Source organism: Ctenopharyngodon idella, chromosome 9 (genome assembly GCF_019924925.1).
Source record: "Ctenopharyngodon idella isolate HZGC_01 chromosome 9, HZGC01, whole genome shotgun sequence".
In the NCBI taxonomy this organism is placed as follows: domain Eukaryota; kingdom Metazoa; phylum Chordata; class Actinopteri; order Cypriniformes; family Xenocyprididae; genus Ctenopharyngodon; species Ctenopharyngodon idella.
Window position 1 is genome coordinate 16,106,823 of NC_067228.1, and position 20,680 is coordinate 16,127,502.

A 20,680-nucleotide genomic window follows, 5' to 3' on the forward strand; every position below is an offset into this window, starting at 1 on the left:
AAGGAAGACCTTGTTATCTAGGTCACATGAGACGGCATAACAGGTCGATGCAAATGATTCCACCCCATATGATCATCCATGCAGACACACAATCCATAATCAAAATTAAAATAATAGTTCACCCCAAAATAAAAATTACTCTCATTATTGACACAATGACGCATCGTTCTGCTCACATGACTCTCTTTCGTGGAACACAAAAGATTATTTTCTTAATAATATCTAGGCTGCTCTTTGAAATATAATGAAAGTAAATGAAGCTGGGTCTCCAAAATGACCGGAAAAAAAAAAAAAAAACCACCGTTGAAGCAATTAACCATTAAAGCAATAAAGTGTCATTAAAATATAACTACACTAACATTCACAAGTTTGGGTTAGTACTTTTTTTGAGAAATTAATACTTTTATTTAGCAAGAATACATTCAATTTATCAAAAGTGACAATAAAGACATTTATAATGAACTTTCTATTCATAAAATAAATCATGAAAAAGAAAAATATATCATATATCATTATTAAGTTGATAATAAAATCAGCATATTAGAATGATTTCTGAAGCATCAAGTGACACTGAAAATTCTGATTTGTTGTCACAAAAATAAATGACATTTTAAAATATAATGAAACAGAGAACCGTTATTTTACATTGCAATAATATTTCACAATATTTACTGTTTTTGATCAAATAAATGCCGCCTTGGTAAGCATAAGAGACTTCTTTCAAAAACATTTTAAAAAACCGTACTGACCCCGAACGTTTGAATGGCAGTCATTGATGTCAATGCTGTCATATTGGATTTTAAAGCTACAGCAGAAAAGAATTTCAGTGAATAATGACTTAATTTTGTTCTTTGTAATTTTGTTATATGAAGCTACTGTATCATATGACATCACAGACCCACAGACTGCTTCTAGACTATAATACCTCTATGGTGCTTTTTGTCCCCTTTCACTTTCATTATATGGGAAAGAGCCGGACAGGACAATCTTTAAAAATGTGCCTTTTCTGGAAAGAAAGTCATACAGGTTTTGAACGACATGAGGGCAACTAAATGATGGCTGAATTTAGTTTATTGATTTATCTTCAGTTCAATCTAAGAATGCATTACATTTGTAGTCTTTAATAATCTGATACGTCAAGGTAATGATTATTATGGTAGGATAACGGGAACGTGGACTGCTTTGCAACATGGGCAACGCTGCCTTACTGCAGTTCTTTTCATCCGAGGCATCGGCGCAGTCGATGACCTGGTTGCACCAGGAGGATATTGGTATGCAAGTTCCATCTTGACAGGATGACTCAGACGCAGCACATGTGACATCTGGAACAGAGACACTTCATTTACACTTAGAGCAAAGAGACTAAAGCACCTGGACATGCGCTTAAATGAATGAAATATTGTGCGCAGATATTTGTATGATATGCACCGCAATTCACTGACGATAACAGGGTCTTCCAGACAGCTCCAAAGAAAATGACTTGTGAAATGCTTTCACAGCTTGAAAATTGGGTGTCATTTTTGTGGTCTAACATGGTCCAAAATAAACCTAAATATATTTTTTGCTGCCTATTTTCTTTTATAGACTGCAAAAAATAAATTACTTCCTTAAGTGAAATTTATATGCAAAATGTCGAAATAATAACATTCACACACAGGATACCCACTGTTACAAAATGCCTCATCTGAGTTGTCCCCACAGTCGTCGATTCCATCACAAAAGCGGCTGTTAGCCACACAACGCCTGTTGTAGCAAGGACGGTGACCCTTTCGGCAGCTCCTGTTGTCTAGTGATACGGAAAGCAAAGGCACAGCAAATCTTTCACATCAGGGTAAAAAAGCTTCACATGCTCCCTCTTATTTACTCTTTCTGTTGCTCTGAGCTTATTCCCATTTGCTCCTCTGGTTGAAAGCAGTAAGGAGAAGCAGCTCATTTTATTAGGTTGAAGCTTCAGGGAATGAAACTGCCACCTTAAACCAATTCTGCGTTCTTACTGCTTTCATGATGTGAGAGTGGAGAGTACATATGGCAAAGTGTTGTGATCCGCTACTTACCACAATATTGCATTTTCTCATCTGACTTGTCTTTGCAGTGGGCAATTCCATCACATGTTAGCTGGTAGTCTATACATTCCCCATTTCCACACTCAAACTCAGTGTGGATGTTGCAAGAGGACGTTTTGGCTATGAAGGAGAACAAAAAGATATTAACCAATCTAGCAAGCAAAACTAACCAAATCTAAACAAAATTAATTGTGTGGCTGATAAACAAGTTCTTTCTTTCTTTTTTTTTTTTTTTTTGTAAATTGCATCATAATTTGGTGAAATTACACACTTACTGTACTAGATTTCCTGAAGAGATATGAGTGGTGCAAACGTTGCTGTCACAATTCAAGAGTGTTGTGGGTAAGATGTTCTGAGTGGTTTTAAGCATGTTGCTATGCAGATACAAGTCAAAAGAACCCACCCCAAAATATCTGTGCTACTACTGTCCATTATTCAATGTAAGTATATGTTTTGTTTTGTTTTGTTTTTTAATCTTTTTTTTTTTTTTATCCACTATAGGGTGAAAATCATAAGGCTGGAAAAATCTTTCAAAAGGAAGAAAAACAAAAAGCAAAGCAAAGCAAAATAATCTAGTACAACATGTATAAGTTTTTAGAAATGTACTCTTTGTATTCTTGTTGGTTTCATATTGTTTTAAAAATGTTTAGACCATTTTCAGTTTGATGACTCGTGGTGTATTCATCAAGTAAAAAGTATTAACATACTGTATTCTCTGTACAACTGGAGTGTTCACATCTTAATCATTATGTTTAAATACTGTATGTTTAAAATAATATCTACACAATTATCTTTTATTTGATAAATTATATATAAATATATATATCTATATATATATATATATGTATATATTTGTGTGTGTGTGTGTGTGTTAAGTTATATATATGTATATACATATACACAACGATCAGGCATAACATTATGACCACCTTCCTAATATTGTGGTGGTTCCCCTTTTGCTGCCAAAACGACTGGATTAAGATCTGGGGAATTTGGAGGTCAAGTTAACACCTCAAACTCGTTGTTGTGCTCCTCAAACCATTCCTGAACCATTTTTGCTTTGTGGCAGGGTGCATTGTCCTGCTGAAAGAGGCCACAGCCACCAGGGAATACCATTTCCATGAAAGGGTGTACGTGGTCTGCAACAATGCCTAGGTAGGTGGTACGTGTCAAATTAACATTCACATGGATTGCAGGACTCAAGGTTTCCCAGCAGAACATTGTCCAAAGCATCACACTGCCTCCACCGGCTTTCATTCTTCCCATAGTGCATCCTGGTGCCATGTGTTCCCCCAGGTAAGTGAAGCACACACACCCGGCCATCATCGTGATGTAAAAGAAAACTTGATTCATCAGACCAGGCCACCTTCTTCCATTGCTCCGTGGTCCAGTTCTGATGCTCACGTGCCCACTGTTGGCGCTTTCGGTGGTGGACAGGGGTTGGCATGGGCACCCTGACTGGTCTGCGGCTATGCAGCCCCATACGCAACAAACTGTGATGCACTGTGTATTCTGACACTTTCTATCAGAACCAGCATTAACTTCTTGAGCAATTTGGGCTACAGTAGCTCGTCTGTTGGATCAGACCACACAGGACAGCCTTCGCTCCCCACGTGCATCAATGAGCCTTGGCCGCCCATGACCCTGTCGCTGGTTCACCACTGTTCCTTCCTTGGACCACTTTTGATAGATACTGACCACTGCAGACCGGGAACACCCTACAAGAGCTACAGTTTTGGAGATGCTCTGACCCAGTCGTCTAGCCATCACAATTTGGCCCTTGTCAAACTCGCTCAAATCCTTACGCTTAGCCACATCTAACACATCAACTTTGATGACAAAATGTTAACTTTCTGCCTAATATATCCCACCAAATAATAGGTGCCGTGATGAAGAGATAATCAGTGTTATTCACTTCACCTCTCAGTGGTCATAATGTTATGCCTGATTGGTGTATATATTCAGGTATGAGAATGAGTTGCAGTCTGACATGTTTTTCTGTCCCCTTCTGATTGACAGGATATACTCGACCCTGATCATCGACTGTTTTTAAACAATCAGCTGATGGCTGATAGTGAAAATAATTGCTTTTATTGGCCGATACCGATTACTGGTCGATACATCGGTGCATCCCTAACACACACACCAGTGTCTGAAACACATATCCAATCTCGGCAATATCATATTGACCGGCGACAGCCCATGACATCATAACAATGCGACCCGCATGTATAAAAGGGGTGCCCAAACAACATGTCATCCTCTAATCGTCTTCAGGGACTGTCTTGTGTAAAGCACTATCTGGCAAAATGAAATGCACAGAGAGGATTATTAAGTGTGTGGATCCGTGTCCTCGCTATCTGACACTAGATCACACACACGAGCTGTGCGTTCTCTGTCTGGGGAAAAGCACGCATGGTAAGTTCTTGAGGGAGCTGCCTATTCAAACTGTGAGCGCGTTCCTTTAAGAACGCTCCGTTCTCATCTGGGTCTCTTCTCGAGGGAAGAGAGTTCAGCATCTGGGCTTGGTGTTTCAGTCCCGCTCGTGCTGAGGCAGGGCGGAGACTCAGATCATGGCGCTCGCAGATGGAGCTTGCCGGACAGTTTGAGAGGGCGTGACCGCTCACGCTGTTCGGTGGCTCGCGAGAGTGAGCTGCTGGGAGAGGATGCATTGTCTTCTGCATCCTCAGGTCCAGCTGCGAGTGCACTTCCAGCCGAGCAGGAGATGGCTGAGGAGGATGGAGAGAGTGAGTTCACTGAATCCTCTCAGCCACCCTGCCCCGCGTACGCTGAGCTGTTAGAGATTATGGAACGCGCTGCCGACAGACTACAGTTGCCATGGCAGCGCGTTAGGAGAGAGACTGCGCGCATTCACAAAGAATGACGATCGGTTTCTCTCTGGCCATAATCCTACAGCTCAAGTGAGCTTTCCATTCCTTCCTGACCTGCATATTGAGGTTGAGGCGGTATGGGAGAACCCAATTCCTAAAAAAAAACTAAAAAAAAAACCTTTTTTAGGCTTAATAAGGGTTAAGGACCTTCACGTTTTTCATGGTGTTAGGTCGCCACCCTGTGGCTGCAGGTCGAACTGTTTTAGGTCTGGTTACTATTTAAATACTAAAGTATTTCTTTTAGACCACTGTTCCCTGTGCAGGGTTTGTGGAAGGAATATGGGTATGTGTCAATGCTTCCGGCTGATTATAATAATAATAATAATAATAATAATAATAATAAATGTTATTATTCAGCACTTTTCTTGCAAATAATAATTAAGGGAGCGGACATTGACACTGAAAGCTCAAGACTCTGCCATCTAAGACTCTTATCTCGCTTAGATGACAGGGCATATGCGGCAGCGGGTCAGGCTGGTGCTGCTCTGCACACGAGGGCTGTGTGGCAGACGCACCAGGCTGAACTGCTGAGTGACTTAGACCAGCGCCATTCAAGACGTGCATGCCGCTTAGGTCTGAGTCCTCAACCAGATAGGTTGGGCCTCGCCCGTCTCGACCCGAGGGCCGTGGACGGGACTAGAAGGCTCTGTTCTTCAACCCCAGGCGCTTCTTACATCAGGCCTGTGGCTATTGGTCTGCCTTTGGCTTTGACAGTAAGAACATCCTTTCAGGCTTGTAAGGGTGGAGGACACCATGTTTCTATGGTGGAGGTCGCCACCCTGTGGCCGCAGGTGGAACAGTTACCAGGTCTTGTATCTATGTGAAATACTAATGTATTTCTTTAGACCACTGTTCCCTGTGTAGGATGTGCTTGGGCATTCATCTAAATTAGGAAGGAAGTTTTATTTTATCTATTGTAAATATATAATAATTAGGGCTCTGAAGTTCCCTGTAGGTTGGCTAGTACGATTTTTAGAGAGAAAGAAGTACCATTTGGGTCTTCTTAGGTGAGAGTGTTGGTTTTCGCTTATTGTATGTTCTCTGGTGAGACCACACTCCTTTGTTTTTCTCTTTATTGGTAAGCAAGCTGGCCTCCTCCCACTTGAGAGTGGTGAGCTCTGTTGCAGGCTGGCCCTCTTCAGGCCGCCTTGATAGCCACCTCAGCGTAGAGTAGTTTGTCTCCTCTCCTCAGGTTTGGAGGGCTGCTTTTGCAAAGAGACGAGCACTTCAGATAGATTAAATGTCTAGTGTTGGCCCACGGGCCACCTGACATTGTTACCTGGTTAGTGTCACTCATCCTAAGATTAATTTAGGATAGCTAAGGCTTTTTGGTATTCTTTAGACACCTTAGCGGTGTCATTTTGAGTGATTTTGCCTCCTCTCAGCTGAGAGTTGCTCTTTAGAGGCCGCTGATCTGAGGAGCGCCAGGTAGATCTATGTGCTATGGGCTGGCCCTCACCTGGGCCGCCCTGATAGCTCGCCTAGGATAGTACTAGGGATAGTGAAGGCAGTCTGTTTTACATTCCCGCCTCTGACCCCTCATTAGTGAGTGTAGGTTCCCTTTTGTATCCCTAGTGCCGGCCTCCTCTCATTTAAGAGTCGTTTGGCCAAGGCCCGACCCCCTTCTGCATGGTGCAGATTGGTGTAGAGGCAGAATAGATGGTTCCCTTTTCTATTGTGATGAGTAATGCTTGCTGCGGCCTGCATTTTGGAAGTTGAGCTCAGGTAGGCCCTCACTAGGCTCCTCTTAAGCCCGCTGAACTAGCATTCAAGCGTTGGGTCGAGTGTGGGTGGTTTTTCTATGAAAAGCCCCTATTTCCCTGGGGCTGAGTACAGATATTATTTCTGTCATGATGGAGTCTTTGTGGTTTTCCTCCACCCTGTAGTTTCTCAGGGTTTGGCGGATAGTACTCCCTTGTAAACAAGGTGTTTTCTGAGTGCTTCGCTTATAGCTCTGTTATCTGCCCTGCACCATTGTGGCTCAGGTCGAGCGGTATTTGACCTTCACTGTGGGCTGGTCATTTAGTACGCTCCCTTGTAGCTCAGCATTGCCACGAGCTGACGCCCATGCTCATCTGGAGTAGTAGGCCCAGGTGGGCCTCCTCCAGGGCATGTTGGCGTATGTTTGTACTCCCCTTGCTTAAAGGGTAAAAAGTGCTTTGACTGAGTACACCACTCGTTGGCGATGTGGTAGGTCCCAGGCGTTGTTGAATAGTAAACTATCTCTGCTACAAGACTCGCTATAAGGTAGTAGGCCCTAACAGGCCTCCTCTCACACCATGTTGGGCCCCTAGCAGCCAGCACTTGCGCTGTCAGGTACCTGGCCTTAACAGGCCTCCCTGTTAGCAGCCCCAGTAAATGGGTTTTCTGGTAGCTATTTCTTATGCCGTCAGATAGTAAGCCTTAGCAGGCTTCTCTGTGGTCAGCCCCATTAGTGTGGATGTTGTAGCAACAAGACACGCTCCGGGTAACTGGCCTTAAGAGGCCTCCCTGTGAGTGAGTCCCCAGCACTTTGGTATGTGAAAGCTCAGCTAGCAATGCTTTGCTTTTGAATGAGTAGGCCTTAAGAGGCCTCTCTGTGAGTGAGCTCCCTTTGTGCGGGTATTCTTTAGAATGGTTAAGCCACTTAAAACTGGCTACCTTAATGGCCGCCCTGGAGGCTAGTCCCCTGCAGTAGTGGACTTGCTTCAGATTGCAGGCCTTAACAGGCCTCTCTGAGGTTGAGTCCCCAGCAGTGTGGGTATCTGGCATTCGGCTGTCGCTTGTTTTCAGTTTGTTGGCCTTAGCAGGCCACTCTGGAAGACAGCAGGCCTCCCTGTGGGCGAGCCCAAGGTGGTAGGCTTTGGACAGCGAGCAGCAGGCCTTAACAGGCCTCGCTGAGAGTCAGCCACTAATGAGCAGGTGTATGACAGCTAGCAATGGCCACAGTCAGCCAGTGAATGTTTGCCTTTGAGATGCGTGGCTGTAAGCAGGCCCCTTTTTCAAGGTGAATTTCCCACAGTATGGTTACTTCTGCCAGTCTAGACTCGATACCAGGTAGTTGGCCATGGTAGGCCTCCCTGATGCGAGTTCACAAACAGCTGGGTATCAGTCAGCAGGGTCTTGTTATCAGGTGGTTGGCCTTCCGGCCACCCTGAGACCACACGCTTCTGCGTGTTGCTGGCTTGGCTAACCATTCTCACTCTTGTTTTTAGTTTTTAGCCTGGTCGACCTGATAGGTCAAGCTGGTACTCTCTTCACTCTGAGAGTGGGCTTGAGTACTTAGCTTCCTAAGTCTGGTCAGTGGTTGAAGGCTCCCCTTGAAGCCTTCCAATTAGATCAGCTTTTAGGCTGTGAACATTCCCCTTGAGAGGGTTCCTTCAGAGTGCACGGCCTCCTTAGCGCCTTGAAACATAGGAGCTTTGTAGATCCTAGGATCGAGCAGAGTAACTCCCCTTGCTTGAAAGGGTCGATAGCACTTCGCTGAGTCCTGCTCTCCAGGATGCCCGTCTCTAAGATCCGGTCTGAGTTGGTCTACTGCCCTTTCTGCAGTCCCTCTTTCTGGATGTCTCTTCGTGAGACTTCTGTGTCTAGAGACTCTGTTTCTGAGGAAACAGACAGGTTGTTGGCAGACTAGGTTACTAGTTCAGCTAGAAGCCAGGTCAGCCTCCCTGGTGGCATTCAGGGTTGATTGTTTTCCCTTGAGCAGTGACTGGCTGGCGTTCCTTCTGGCCCCCTAGCCACGGTCTCTTAAAGGGACCCCTTTCCTTTGAAGTGGTTGGTTCCAGGCCTTTGTGCAGCCTTGGCAGGCCTTCATGTGTAAGATATGGAGGCCGCTTTGAGGCTTGTAGCTGAGGCTTTGACCGCTGGGAGCACTGTCACTGACAGCTCATTTGTGACTCGTAGGGTGAGTGGGTCTGGCATTTCATTTGAATTTGCCGGATTCTGACAGTTGTCACTGCCATGCGTGGCATGCACTCCCCTCAGCATGGCGGCGTTGGTATATCGTTCCCCTAGCGCTTTTGATGCAGCGTGAGTTCCCTTTTGAAAGGGAACATCTCAGGTTACGCATGTAACCATGGTTCCCTGAGAACAGGGAACGAGACGCTGCGTCTCTTAGCCATGCCTCGGGGCCCGCCTGCTTACAGTCCCTTCAGATGATAAGCGGATGACATGTTGTTTGGGCACCCCTTATATACATGCGGGTCGCATTGTTATGATGTCATGGGCTGTCGCCGGTCAATATGATATTGCCGAGATTGGATATGTGTTTCAGACACCGGTTCCCGCGGAGGCGTTCCCCTAGCACTTTTGATGCAGCGTCTCGTTCCTGAGACGCTCGTAACTTGAGACGTTTTCATAAGCACTTGTTGTCTTCATTGGCAAATTTACACAAACATATATTTAACAGTAAATAAGCTCCTCTCTAGTGTTTTTTATATATAGATAGCTAAAGAACTGTGAACATCGGAAAACATTCCTGAGGTAAATGTAACATGATGTGACATATTGTTCACAAGCTGTTTTATTGATGTCTTTCCGCGGTTGAAACACAAATAAAGTGATAACATGAGACGTGATACATTCCGGTCAGTTGTACAATATCTTTTAACATACCTTTGAACATGCCTTTGATGTTCATTCATGTTTTTCGAGATAATAATAACTTTTATTGAAGAGGAAGAAAAGACTCGCTTCGCGCTGCCGCCTGAACTGAGGCGTTACAGCGATCTGACACGTCACATTTAAGAGCGTCAAAATGCCATTTATTGTTTCAATTTCATGATAAAATGGACAGAATTTGAAAACTGAAACTTTCATTATTATCAGAAGTAATAAAGCACAAAGCTTTTTGTGATTATTGGATGAGAGGCGCTGCAAATAATATTTATTGTAGGAAAAAAAATGCAGACCTGGAAACCCTGGCTTGAACTACAGGTGATTCATAGGGTCAGGAGCCTGCTTAACCGTCACTATTTTTAAACTGTTAATGCGTTAAAATTCAACACAAATGTTATTTTCTTTACACACAGTATGTATGAGTTGCAGTCTGAACACGTCTTTCTGCACCTTTTTGATTGACAGGATATAATCGGCCCTGACCATTGGCAGTTTTTAAACAATCATAATAATAGCTTTTATCGGCCGATACCGATAGTTGGCCGATACATCGGTGCATTTCTGATATATATATATATATATATATATATATATATACACACACATACATACACATATATTATATAAACACAAACTTTTATGTTAGATGTGATTAATCGATTTGACAGCACTAATATAGAAATTATATATTCATTGTATTTTATGTTCATTTTGATTAACTTTTGATAGGACAAATATGAGAATCATGTCACTGACCCATTAGCACACCTCTGCTCAACAAGCCACAAGATTTGAGGTATCATTCATGTCTGTAGTAAAAATGGTATGGGAAAAGTTCAAATCCCTAATTCTAGATAAGCAATAGCAATAATGATGTTTGCTTAAAGAATGCTGGAATAACTAAAGCAAAGTAATTTCACATCTTTCTGAGATAGAGCGACTCGTATTTCCTGAGAGTCTGAGGGAGGCATGGCCCTGTGGATGTGAAGATGAAACTTACACACACATCTGTTGTCATCGAGCAGGATCCGCTCTCCTCGGCAGCTGCAGTTGACTGTGCCATCTGGAGTAAGGAGACACAGGTCACCACAACCACCATTCAGAACCCTGCATGGAGATAGCTCACCTGAAACAGAATGACAAGGGGACATCACGTACCATCACATCAGAGTAAAAAAAAGCCTAAATAACAATATTAAACAACAAACAAACAAGAACATAGAGAAAAGTCATTCCAAAGTCTTTGAAGTGAGCAATTCATACAACTTTGAGCTAAAAACAGGTTTGCTTTCTTAAAAAGAGCTGACTATTAAAGTACACTGACAAATACATCAGGGGCCTATTCACTGAATACCCTGGAGTTCTGACAAAAAATGCAGTTTCTAAGCAAAAGAAAAAAGTTCTTTAAAAATGTTAAAACATAAGTGTAATCTCATAAATGGAAAAAGAAAGCAGTAGTGTTTTAATTTGTTGGACTTTTGGATTTAAAAGTGTGGTGTCCAAAAGTTTGAACACATTGGAAATGAGGGATTTAAAGTCATATTAAACATGACAATAAAAGAAAACAATTTAAAACAAAGAACATTTCAAATGAAAAACAAAAAAACAAACAAACAACAACAAAAAAAAAAAAACATTAAATTGATTAGAACTATTTCAGAATCTGCTCTATTTAAATAAGCGCTAATTTCTGCACTATAATTAAATAAGCAAATTTGTGACATTGATCATATGACTCCTTTGTACAGACATTGAATGTTCTTGCTTTCATTAAAACAAGAAGCTCTTTGGATCATTCTCAAATCGTGCTGAAGAACAGCTGTTCAGTTCATGAAGTTCGAGTGCTGCTGTCAAGAGGACAAACCAAAATTCTGCAATTTTTACTCAAATTATTATGCAAATAGTATATTTTGTTTAATGAAAAAACTAAATAGAAGCATTTTTACCAGTAGTCCATTCAATCAGATTAATCTAAATAGTTTTAAATGAATGTGCAGACTGTCAGAAAATGGTATGAATCCAGAGCTTTGCACCTCTGGGAGCTGAATGAAGCACCCGTATTTATGAAGAACCTTCAGCATCTCTAATTCATTGTGCTGTGACTCAGCATGAATATGGAAATGAGCCTCAAAAATCAAAGGTTGTGTGTTAACCTGGAATAGTGTCAGATGAAAGTACAGGATAGTAAGATCACATTGTTGATCACAACAGCAGTTATTCTCAAATCTGTCTTCGCATGAACACACATCTCTCTGGAGGTGCTGACTGGTAACATTCACTAGGTAAAAATGGTTAGGGGCAGACAGCTGCAATCATATGGTATGATCAAACAAATGAGAGGAGAAAACCCCTCACAGCAGGCTCACAAACAGAAACCGTCGGGAGTCTCTTAAACCCATTTTTAATGTCCTACTTTTCACATTTGCGACAGTTCAGAGAATCCTCTTTGACTCAATGATACTTTTTAAAATTAATTACGTCTCCAATTTAGTTTCCTTGGTTACTAAATAAGTCCAGTCTAATTTATCATTCCTACTATTCCTTAGAAATCAAAAAAAGCCACAACCAGCAAAAGCTCAGCTGTAAAATCAAAGCACGAAACACATATATGAAAAGTTTCAGAGGCACTGTCATTGCCCAGTCTTTTATTTTGGGATACTTACAGCTATTAGTGTCTTTAGCAACTGCTATAATTCCCATTGGCTGGTGGGGAATATCAGCTCTTAGAACTTTCGTGTCTCCTCCAGTGAACTTGTTGGTTCGTAGCACAGCCCGCCGAGTCCAATCAGACCAAAAAATGTAGTTTCCATGGATAGCAAGCCCAAAAAATGTGCCAGGTCCCGACCTTACAATCACCTAACAACAAATACAGAGGGTCACATATAGAGAAAATGCTTACAAATGCTTACATTAAAAATGTTCAACATTTTTCTAAACAAATTAAAAATAAAACACTGAAAAATTTAAGTTAAACGTTTCAAATGCAACAAGTGAATTTAGGCATCAATATGTACATTATAAAAAAATGGATATTCATTTTGAGATTTCCTAAAGATTACATTTAACATTGTTTTATAAATTATTATTTAGACCATCACAAATGTAATCTAAATGTAAAACCAGGGAAAATGAACATGCACGATTATATATCAAAAATGGACATATATAGAATAAATAAAAAGAAATCTCTAATATGGTATAGTGCTGCTATATCGTGCATCCCTAAAATTTCAGCCATCCTACTGTCAAAATATTCTTATTGGCCATTGAAAAAAACGGTCAACCAATAGTTTCTAGCCACCAGTTCTATAAAGAAATGCATCTTACACAAGACTCGAAACAATGTCTTGTAATTAAAAACAAGAGACAAAAACAGACTATGACGACCACTGGAAAGTCTCTTTGAGGGGACTAAAACTAATGTGCAGGCAGAGGACACGTGCTTTAAATAATCCCCCAGCAGCCAGTTTAGCCCAGATCCTGAGAGTGTTAATGCAGGTGTCACGGTGACGGACACGGATATACATCACACGACTCCTTCTGGGAGTTTCCGGGCTGTGGGGTGGGAGGATGTCCCACAGCTCTGGAGACCCAACCATTAACAGGAACACGCTTGTAGCCGTGATCACATTAGCCCTGCCACCATGGTGGGAAAAATAGGACAGGTGTTGATTAAGAGAGCCCAGCTTGAGCAAACAACAACTGGAGATCCAAGAGAGGGGGGAAAGATGAGGAGCCTGCCAGATGGTTTTTGATGGAGCATATTGATTCAGAATTAAATTTAGGGGTGCAAGCATTCTGTTCCAGCACTAATTATCTCTGTTTATCTGATCAAATAGATGTCAAATAGAGTTTTCGACTAACAACTACATACATAGCCACATACATTTGCTTGTAGTTCTGATGGGCATTACAAAAAAATTTACATATATAATAATAGTCCTCTCTGTGTGGATATGATGTGAATGATGGCACCGCACAGTGTGACAGATTGTGTTTCATCAGAGAAAGTCTAACCATGCGTACCGTTAAGCTTTGACTCAGTTTCACCACACAATCCCCCACACTAAAACCAGTTGGGAGATTCCAACTGCAAGGCAGTTTGCCAAAAGCTATGTTGTTTTAGTTTTGCTTAATTCTTCACAGTTTAATTGGCTGGTTGAGAGGACGGCCCAGCAGGAGTCTCAAAATACGCTTTCATTACCATCAGTGCGCTTAGTTTGGGAGGTTGAGGAACTCTAATGAACTCTTTGTCATGTTTCTTTAAAGTGAATAATTCATTACAATTAGAGCGATCTTGTGAAGGGTCAACAGACCCTGCATCAGTGGACACTAATAACTCCAGAGGGTTGCCTGGCCTTTGAGTGGTCATCAAGTCATTATCATGTAGACTTAGTGACCAGATGCAATACCCAATTAAGGTTTATGTTCTCGAAAATGAGTAGGAATTGCTTTAACTGGTGGTTGTTAATTATTTCCACACCAACCAAAATCAATTAATTAAACGACAACTATAAAAATAAAGGAGAAAATGTTCATGAACAAAGAATGAACTGGAAACAATCTAGGATTAATTTAAAATGATTAATTATTTCAAAAGTAATAAATAAATGACATCTTTGAATTATCTTCATTTGGGCTTTTTTTAATAGCATATAATGTCATTCATTTAAGGGGATCTATAATACCCCTTTTACAAGATGTAATTTAAGTCTCTGGTGTCCCCAGAATGTGTCTGTGAAGTTTCAGCTCAAAATACCCCACTGATTATTTATTATAGCTTGTCAAATTTGCCCCTATTTGGGTGTGAGCAAAAACAAGAAGAAAATATCTCCCTTTGCAAAAGTGAAATCATAATCAACCACCCCTTTAAAATTTTTGGTAACACTTGACAGTAAGGTTCAATAGTAAAACTTTATAATAAGGTTTCTTTAGTTAACATTAACCAACTACTTTAACAAGAACTAAGAATGAACAATACTTCTACAGAATTTATTAATCTTAGATAATGCTAATTTCAACATTTAATAATACATTTTTAAAATCAAAAGTTGTATTTGTTAACATTAGTTAATGTACTGTGAACTAACATGAACAAACAATGATCAACTAATTTTTTTATTAACTAACATTAACAAAGATTAATAAATACTGTAACAAATGTATTGCTCATTGTTAGTGTTATTATAAATATAGTATTAATATATTAACTAATGTTAACAAATGAGACCTTACTGTAAAGTGTTACTGGTTCAATTTGTTAACATTAGGTGCACAACAATTGTTTACAGCATTAATTAATTTAGGTTAATGTTTTATATATATATATATATATATATATATCACTCTTAAAAAAATCATAATCTTTTCCTTGAAAATGTGTTCTCCGAAAAATCATGAAACAGAGAAAGAGTCATACTTACATGTCTGTGGGAGCCGTCATATTCACAGCGTTCAATTTTGCCCAGGCTGCCATCAGAGAAATACAGCTTTTCTGCTTTATGGTCAATCGTGAGTCCGTTTGGAGTGAATACATCTGTGCTAATGATGACTTTCATGTTATTCCCTGCAAGAGTGGAGCGCATGATACTGGGGCGCTGCTCGTTCCAATTGGTCCAAAACATGAGGCTATAAAAAACGTGGGACAGAAAATGAGAGGAATAGATGTGATTTTACAGAGAGCACTAGAGAGACAAAATGATTCAATACTGTCGTCTGTCTGTATTTTTAAACCCGCTCTATGGGACTGAGAAATATCACCAATATTCACAAATAGTAGTGGACAGAAAGGCCTCAGGGCCTGTTTGACGTTTCCTCTTAAAAATTCCTTTCACAGTCTAATTCCACGGACTAATTGAAAATTAGTGATACATGCTGACATTCTATGCCAATTAATCATTTCAGGTTAGATTCTAATTAACAGCAGTCTGTAGTCCATTTGAAAATGTGCCAGATAACCAAGTAAGCATATTCTCTCCAAGGTTGAGGGTTTAATGTAGTCAGTGAACTCAGGGTCGGCACATCTTTCTGAATATCAATGCTGTTCATCAGTCTGAAATGGTTCTTTTAGAGGGGATATTTAAGTGGATATACAATCCACTATGTCTGAAGAGTTGCTACTTTGGTCAGGAATAAAAATGTTCCATCCACAACAAATTTCACACAGTGCTTGGCTCATCGGAAGAGGTCAAACTAATTAAAATGTTTTCCTTCTTTACTGATTGACATTCCATATGTGTCAGTTTTCCTGCGTGAGACAAATCAATTTGCTCTCAATTTTAAAAGTCAATATGCTTCCTTCTGACATAAAAATCAATTTTGTTTCACATGTCGTGTCGACAAAGGTTTCTCTGTCGAGTGAATGTATACATTTTGTTTAGTCTATAGTGAATGGAATCTTTCCCTCTGCCAGAGCAGGAAAAAAAAAAAACCTCACTTTTTATACCCTGCACACCAAACTTCATTGGTTCTCGCATGTCACATGACCGATGATGGTGTATTTTGGATGTTTTTAAGAGCAAATAAGCAGTTCAATGCACATGGCAACAAACTCAAACTCTCATGTGAAATAATAGTATATTCCTGCATTAAGGTGTTGTTCTTGAATATTTCTAAAAAACACTCTTAATGTCATTTTTGTAATTTGACACTGACGGTATTCTTTACAGACCAACAATATCAAATGCCCAAGTGAGCCAAATAAATAAATAAAATAAATAAATAAAAAACTTACTTTTGACATTCATCCAGGGCCAAAACGTGAGGATGGTCATCCTCAGACATGGTGACAACAGCTTGCCTGGTGAAGGCTCCTTGTCGGCTCTGATCTACTGTGTATCTGCTGATGCTTGAGGTGGTGGAGCTAGTCCAGTAAATCATGTCCCATGCACGGTGATAAGCCAAGCCCTCAACCGAACCCACATCTGGATAAGAAAACAAACTACAGTTTGACCATGCTTCTTTCCCATTGGCTAATGACAGTTAAACCAGTCAAATGGAAAGATGATGTAATAGTATGTTCTCTTTTATGTTAAAATTTGGAAATTAACACACCACTGTGTGTTTGCTTGTGTAAGCAAAAAATAATTCATATTTTCAGCAAGGAAGCATTAAAGTGATCAAAAGTCAAAGAAAGGCAGTTATAATGTTACCAAAGATTTCTAGTTCAAATAAAAGGCTTTTTAAACTTTCTATTCATCCAGGAATCTTGGGGGTAAAACATTATCACAGTTTCCACAAAAAATATTGTGCAACACAACTGTTTTTATCATTGATAATAATAAGAATTGTTTCTTGAGCACCAAATCAGCATATTAGAATTATTGGTAACACTTTACAATAAGGTTCATTAGTTAACATTAGTTAACTACATTAGTTAACATGAACTAATAATGAACTGCAATTCTATAGCATTTATTAATCTTTGTTGATGTTAATTTTAACATTTACTAATGCATTATTAAAATCAAAAGTTGTATTTGTTAACATTAGCTAATGCACTGTGAACTAACATGAACAAACAATGAACTGCTGTATTTTTACTAACTAACGTTAATAAAGATTAACAAATACAGTAACAAATGTATTGCTCATGGTTAGTTCATGTTAGTTAATACATTAACTAATGTTAACAAATGAACCTTATTGTAAAGTGTTACCAAATTCTTTATACATTCGAAAAAAAAACAAAAAAAAAACAATCGACTCCATACTTTTAAACGGTTATGTGTAGTACCAATGTATCACACACAGACACACACACACACCCACCCACCCACCATATAATACATTGGTACTGTTGGTTTTCTTTTTGATACTGAAATCACACAGTGAGTGGTTCATTCAAAAAACCATAATCAATCAAAGCGACATCTCACTAAGCATTATAAAACTGTTAGGCTTTTGTCTGCTGTCATGTCTAAAACTTCATCAGTTAAATAGTAATTGTGTTTAACTTAGCAGAGGCTGTAGCTAAAAATGCTACTCTTTGAAAAATCTTAGAGAATACTTTATAAACGGTCTGCAGAAATCCATCACTAATTAATCATTCACAATAAAAAGTGCCTGACAGCTTGCCTTTGCAGAAACTGCTAGAGAGGCCAGGGAGTAATTAACAGGGGATGTATGACTTAATTAGGGAAATACGGATTATTAACGTCCTCATCCTCTCCCGGTGACAGAGCGCAGAGTGTGCATGAGTGTTTGTATGTGTTTCTGAGTGTGCATGTAGTCGAGGTGTCTAGGATTGGCTTTCATCTCTGGAAAAGTGAGTGAGCTCAAGTGTGGAGACGCCATCAAAAGAGCAGGCTCATTTCAACCTGTAGTCAACAATACATCACTCTCTCTCTCACTCTCTCAGGCTGCAGTACTTATCCTCAAATGGATAGGGGTGGAGGATATCTATGTGAACGTTACAGTGTGGAAGCAGAATGAAAAGTTCGCGCGATTTCATTCAAAAACATCTCCACAAGCTACATATTAATCAACATATCTAATCTGTGCATTAGGCTTTGAAAGAAAACAAAAAAAAAAAAAAAAAAAACTGTATAGCTAATTTTAATTACAGACCTACTTCTCAGTCAAATCAGTATTAATGTATTGTGCATTTTATGCTAAAGTAATCACTTGAAAAATGTGAATGCCATTGATTTAATTTAATTAGTTAATATTTGATATTAATAATGCAGTTTATATTTAACTTATTTAAAAAAGTATAGTGTATTCAATAGCAATTTAGTTTTAGCTGTAATACTGAAATTCCTATTCAAAATCGTCACATTTCACAGGTTCCAAGAACATCACATACTGCAGTTAATGTCTTAACACTACACTTGCGAGGAAAAAAGCAGTGATTCTGTTTGTTGTAAATGATATTTTGTCACATATACTAAATAAAGGCGAGAGTGAATTATAACAAAACCATTTTTATGACCACCAAGAGGATAGAAATGGCAAATTAAGTAAAAACTGAAATATGAAAAGGTCTAATACCTAAGGAGCAATGAGGTTAGTTAAAAGAGAATTCAGAGAGTACTATAAGTGGATAGAAGCACTAATCATGCAGCACAGAGGCTTTCTAAGTATATCTGCATCCCATTAACCTCAGCAGAGTGAAATGAGCTGGGTTACTAAGTACCAAAAAGGCATTCAGAATTTTTTTTTCTCTGTTTACATAGGACAAAAAAAAAGAAAAAAAAAGAAGCATTTAGATAGGTCATGTTCTTGTTTTGTTATAAAGCTGTATGACTTTTCTATGACTGTATGAAGCTTTCAAAGTTAAAAAGAAGCATACTATAAAAGTAAATATGACAATTTTAATTTTTGGGTCAATTATTTCTTTTCTAAGAATTTCTGTTTCTATTTCGAAGAACATCCCCTGAATTTCTGCTATCAATCATGAAGAATTATGGGGTATTTTGAGAAGTATTTCTGGTGTACATTTATGTCAGTGCAATGTTCATATTATTTGCCATTTGAACTTACAGTAATTATGTCTGCATAAGTTCTGTATATTGGAAATTATTAAGTGAACGAGCTATAATAAGTAGTATGAGGTTTTTGATGTAAAAAAAAAAAAAAAAAAAAAAAAACTGCCAAGATTGTCTCATTACATTGTAAATGGATAATACACAGTCATTAGGCATATTAGGTTTTCACTGTGGGCCACCATCAGACGTGGATATCGATCGCGGCTGAAATGTCTGCAGTATATAGCGTACATGAGGAAATCAATAACCATATTCTGAACTTTCCAACAACAGTGACAGGCAGGATCTTGAAAAATATCACCCCGCTTCCATTCATATTTCTGTTACAGTTTGAGGACGGTGGAAATGAGACAAGCGATTTTAATCCATCAAGAATCCATCATAGAAAAAGATGCAGTGTTTTAAACATCTTTTCTGACAGTTAAATTGGTCCCACTTAGTTGTGGAAAAATGGAGGTAGCTATTACAACACTTTTACTAGATGTTGGATGCATGGAGGCCTTGCTGTACATCACAGGCAGTGCCACTTATGCTTTCCAACAAATGGCCTTTCACAAATGGCTGCTAAGAGGCTGGAATGGTTCTGGCGGCAGAACATTAAACAACATGTAGGTCACCGCAATGAGTCTGCATCAGGATGACGACAGGACCAAAAACAAATGCCCAAATCTGTGGAAGCAGCATCTTTGGACATCTTTCAAGGCTAGCTCAAAATCCAAACCAAGAAGCAATTAGCAGGACTTTCCAAACACCCCTTTTTGCAAACCATTTTTGCAAGAAAGCATGTACAATGAAACCAACTAGACTTACTGTCAACTATGACTTGTCTTCCTGACCAGTCGTCATTGATCATCTGAATATTCCCAAAATGGATGTCGCTGAAGAAAATGCGGTTGTGGTGTGAGCTCTGTTGCCGATAATCGAACGCCAGAGCGATAACGTTCTTGAAGTAGTCTGGATTCTCAAAAGGTTGGAGAGGGGAGTTAAGATCGCTCTCATCAGATAGGTGGATGCTCTTCAAGATGGTCCTTTCAGAGTACAGAAGATAGCCCTCATATCTTTGGCAAGCAAAGCCATCTTCGGCTAAGTACCCATGAGCACAGGAACAGGTCCTTCTTCCGCTGCCCAGATGAAAACACAGCTGTTGACAACCTCCATTGCTCCTTGCACACGGGTTTGTGCCTGCATGCAAAAGCATAGAATAACATCACTAGATGCACACTGCGATATTCAGAATAAATCTTGTTTCGTTTTTTTAAAAGAAAAAAAACAAAACAAATGTGGCATAATAAAATAAACAAATTAAGTTGAAACCTCAACCTTTCTCCCGGCCTCTGTTAAACACTTTCACGTCCTTCAGGTTGACGCCAAGACCACTTCTCATCGTGACAGCATCGGTGGCATCGCTCTTGAATCCACGCCGGATTGATCCGTTGGCGTGGGCCCTGCCACAGACGGCACAGAGATCAAGTCTGACATCAGCGTAATGGTGGCAGTTTTCTAATTAAAAGCAGCAAGACTCATTAAAACACAAAGAAAAGCTGCTTTAGCGGCAAAGCTGAGAAAACATCACCTTGCTGATGACTTACGGTACACCTTATTTACATAAGGCCAACGGAGCCTGCCTGGGAGATGACAG

At 39.7% G+C, this 20,680-nt stretch overlaps 1 protein-coding gene across 10 annotated transcripts in view; it reads right to left on the minus strand.

Moving 5' to 3' along the window:
- Nucleotides 1–20,680, minus strand: part of lrp1bb (low density lipoprotein receptor-related protein 1Bb) — a 308,080-nt gene that overhangs the window by 61,190 nt on the left and 226,210 nt on the right. For all 10 annotated transcript variants that reach the window (XR_007931607.1, XM_051905644.1, XM_051905648.1 and 7 more), the window contains 9 exons: nt 20,362–20,486; nt 19,852–20,223; nt 16,287–16,476; nt 14,977–15,181; nt 12,217–12,409; nt 10,554–10,679; nt 2,055–2,183; nt 1,667–1,786; nt 1,209–1,322 (listed from right to left, as the gene is read on the minus strand). Coding sequence is in view for 9 of the 10 variants with exons in the window: in XM_051905644.1 (XP_051761604.1) it covers nt 1,209–1,322; nt 1,667–1,786; nt 2,055–2,183; nt 10,554–10,679; nt 12,217–12,409; nt 14,977–15,181; nt 16,287–16,476; nt 19,852–20,223; nt 20,362–20,486 (1,574 nt within the window). In the remaining variant the exon portion in view is untranslated. The remainder of the gene's footprint in view (nt 1–1,208; nt 1,323–1,666; nt 1,787–2,054; nt 2,184–10,553; nt 10,680–12,216; nt 12,410–14,976; nt 15,182–16,286; nt 16,477–19,851; nt 20,224–20,361; nt 20,487–20,680) is intronic.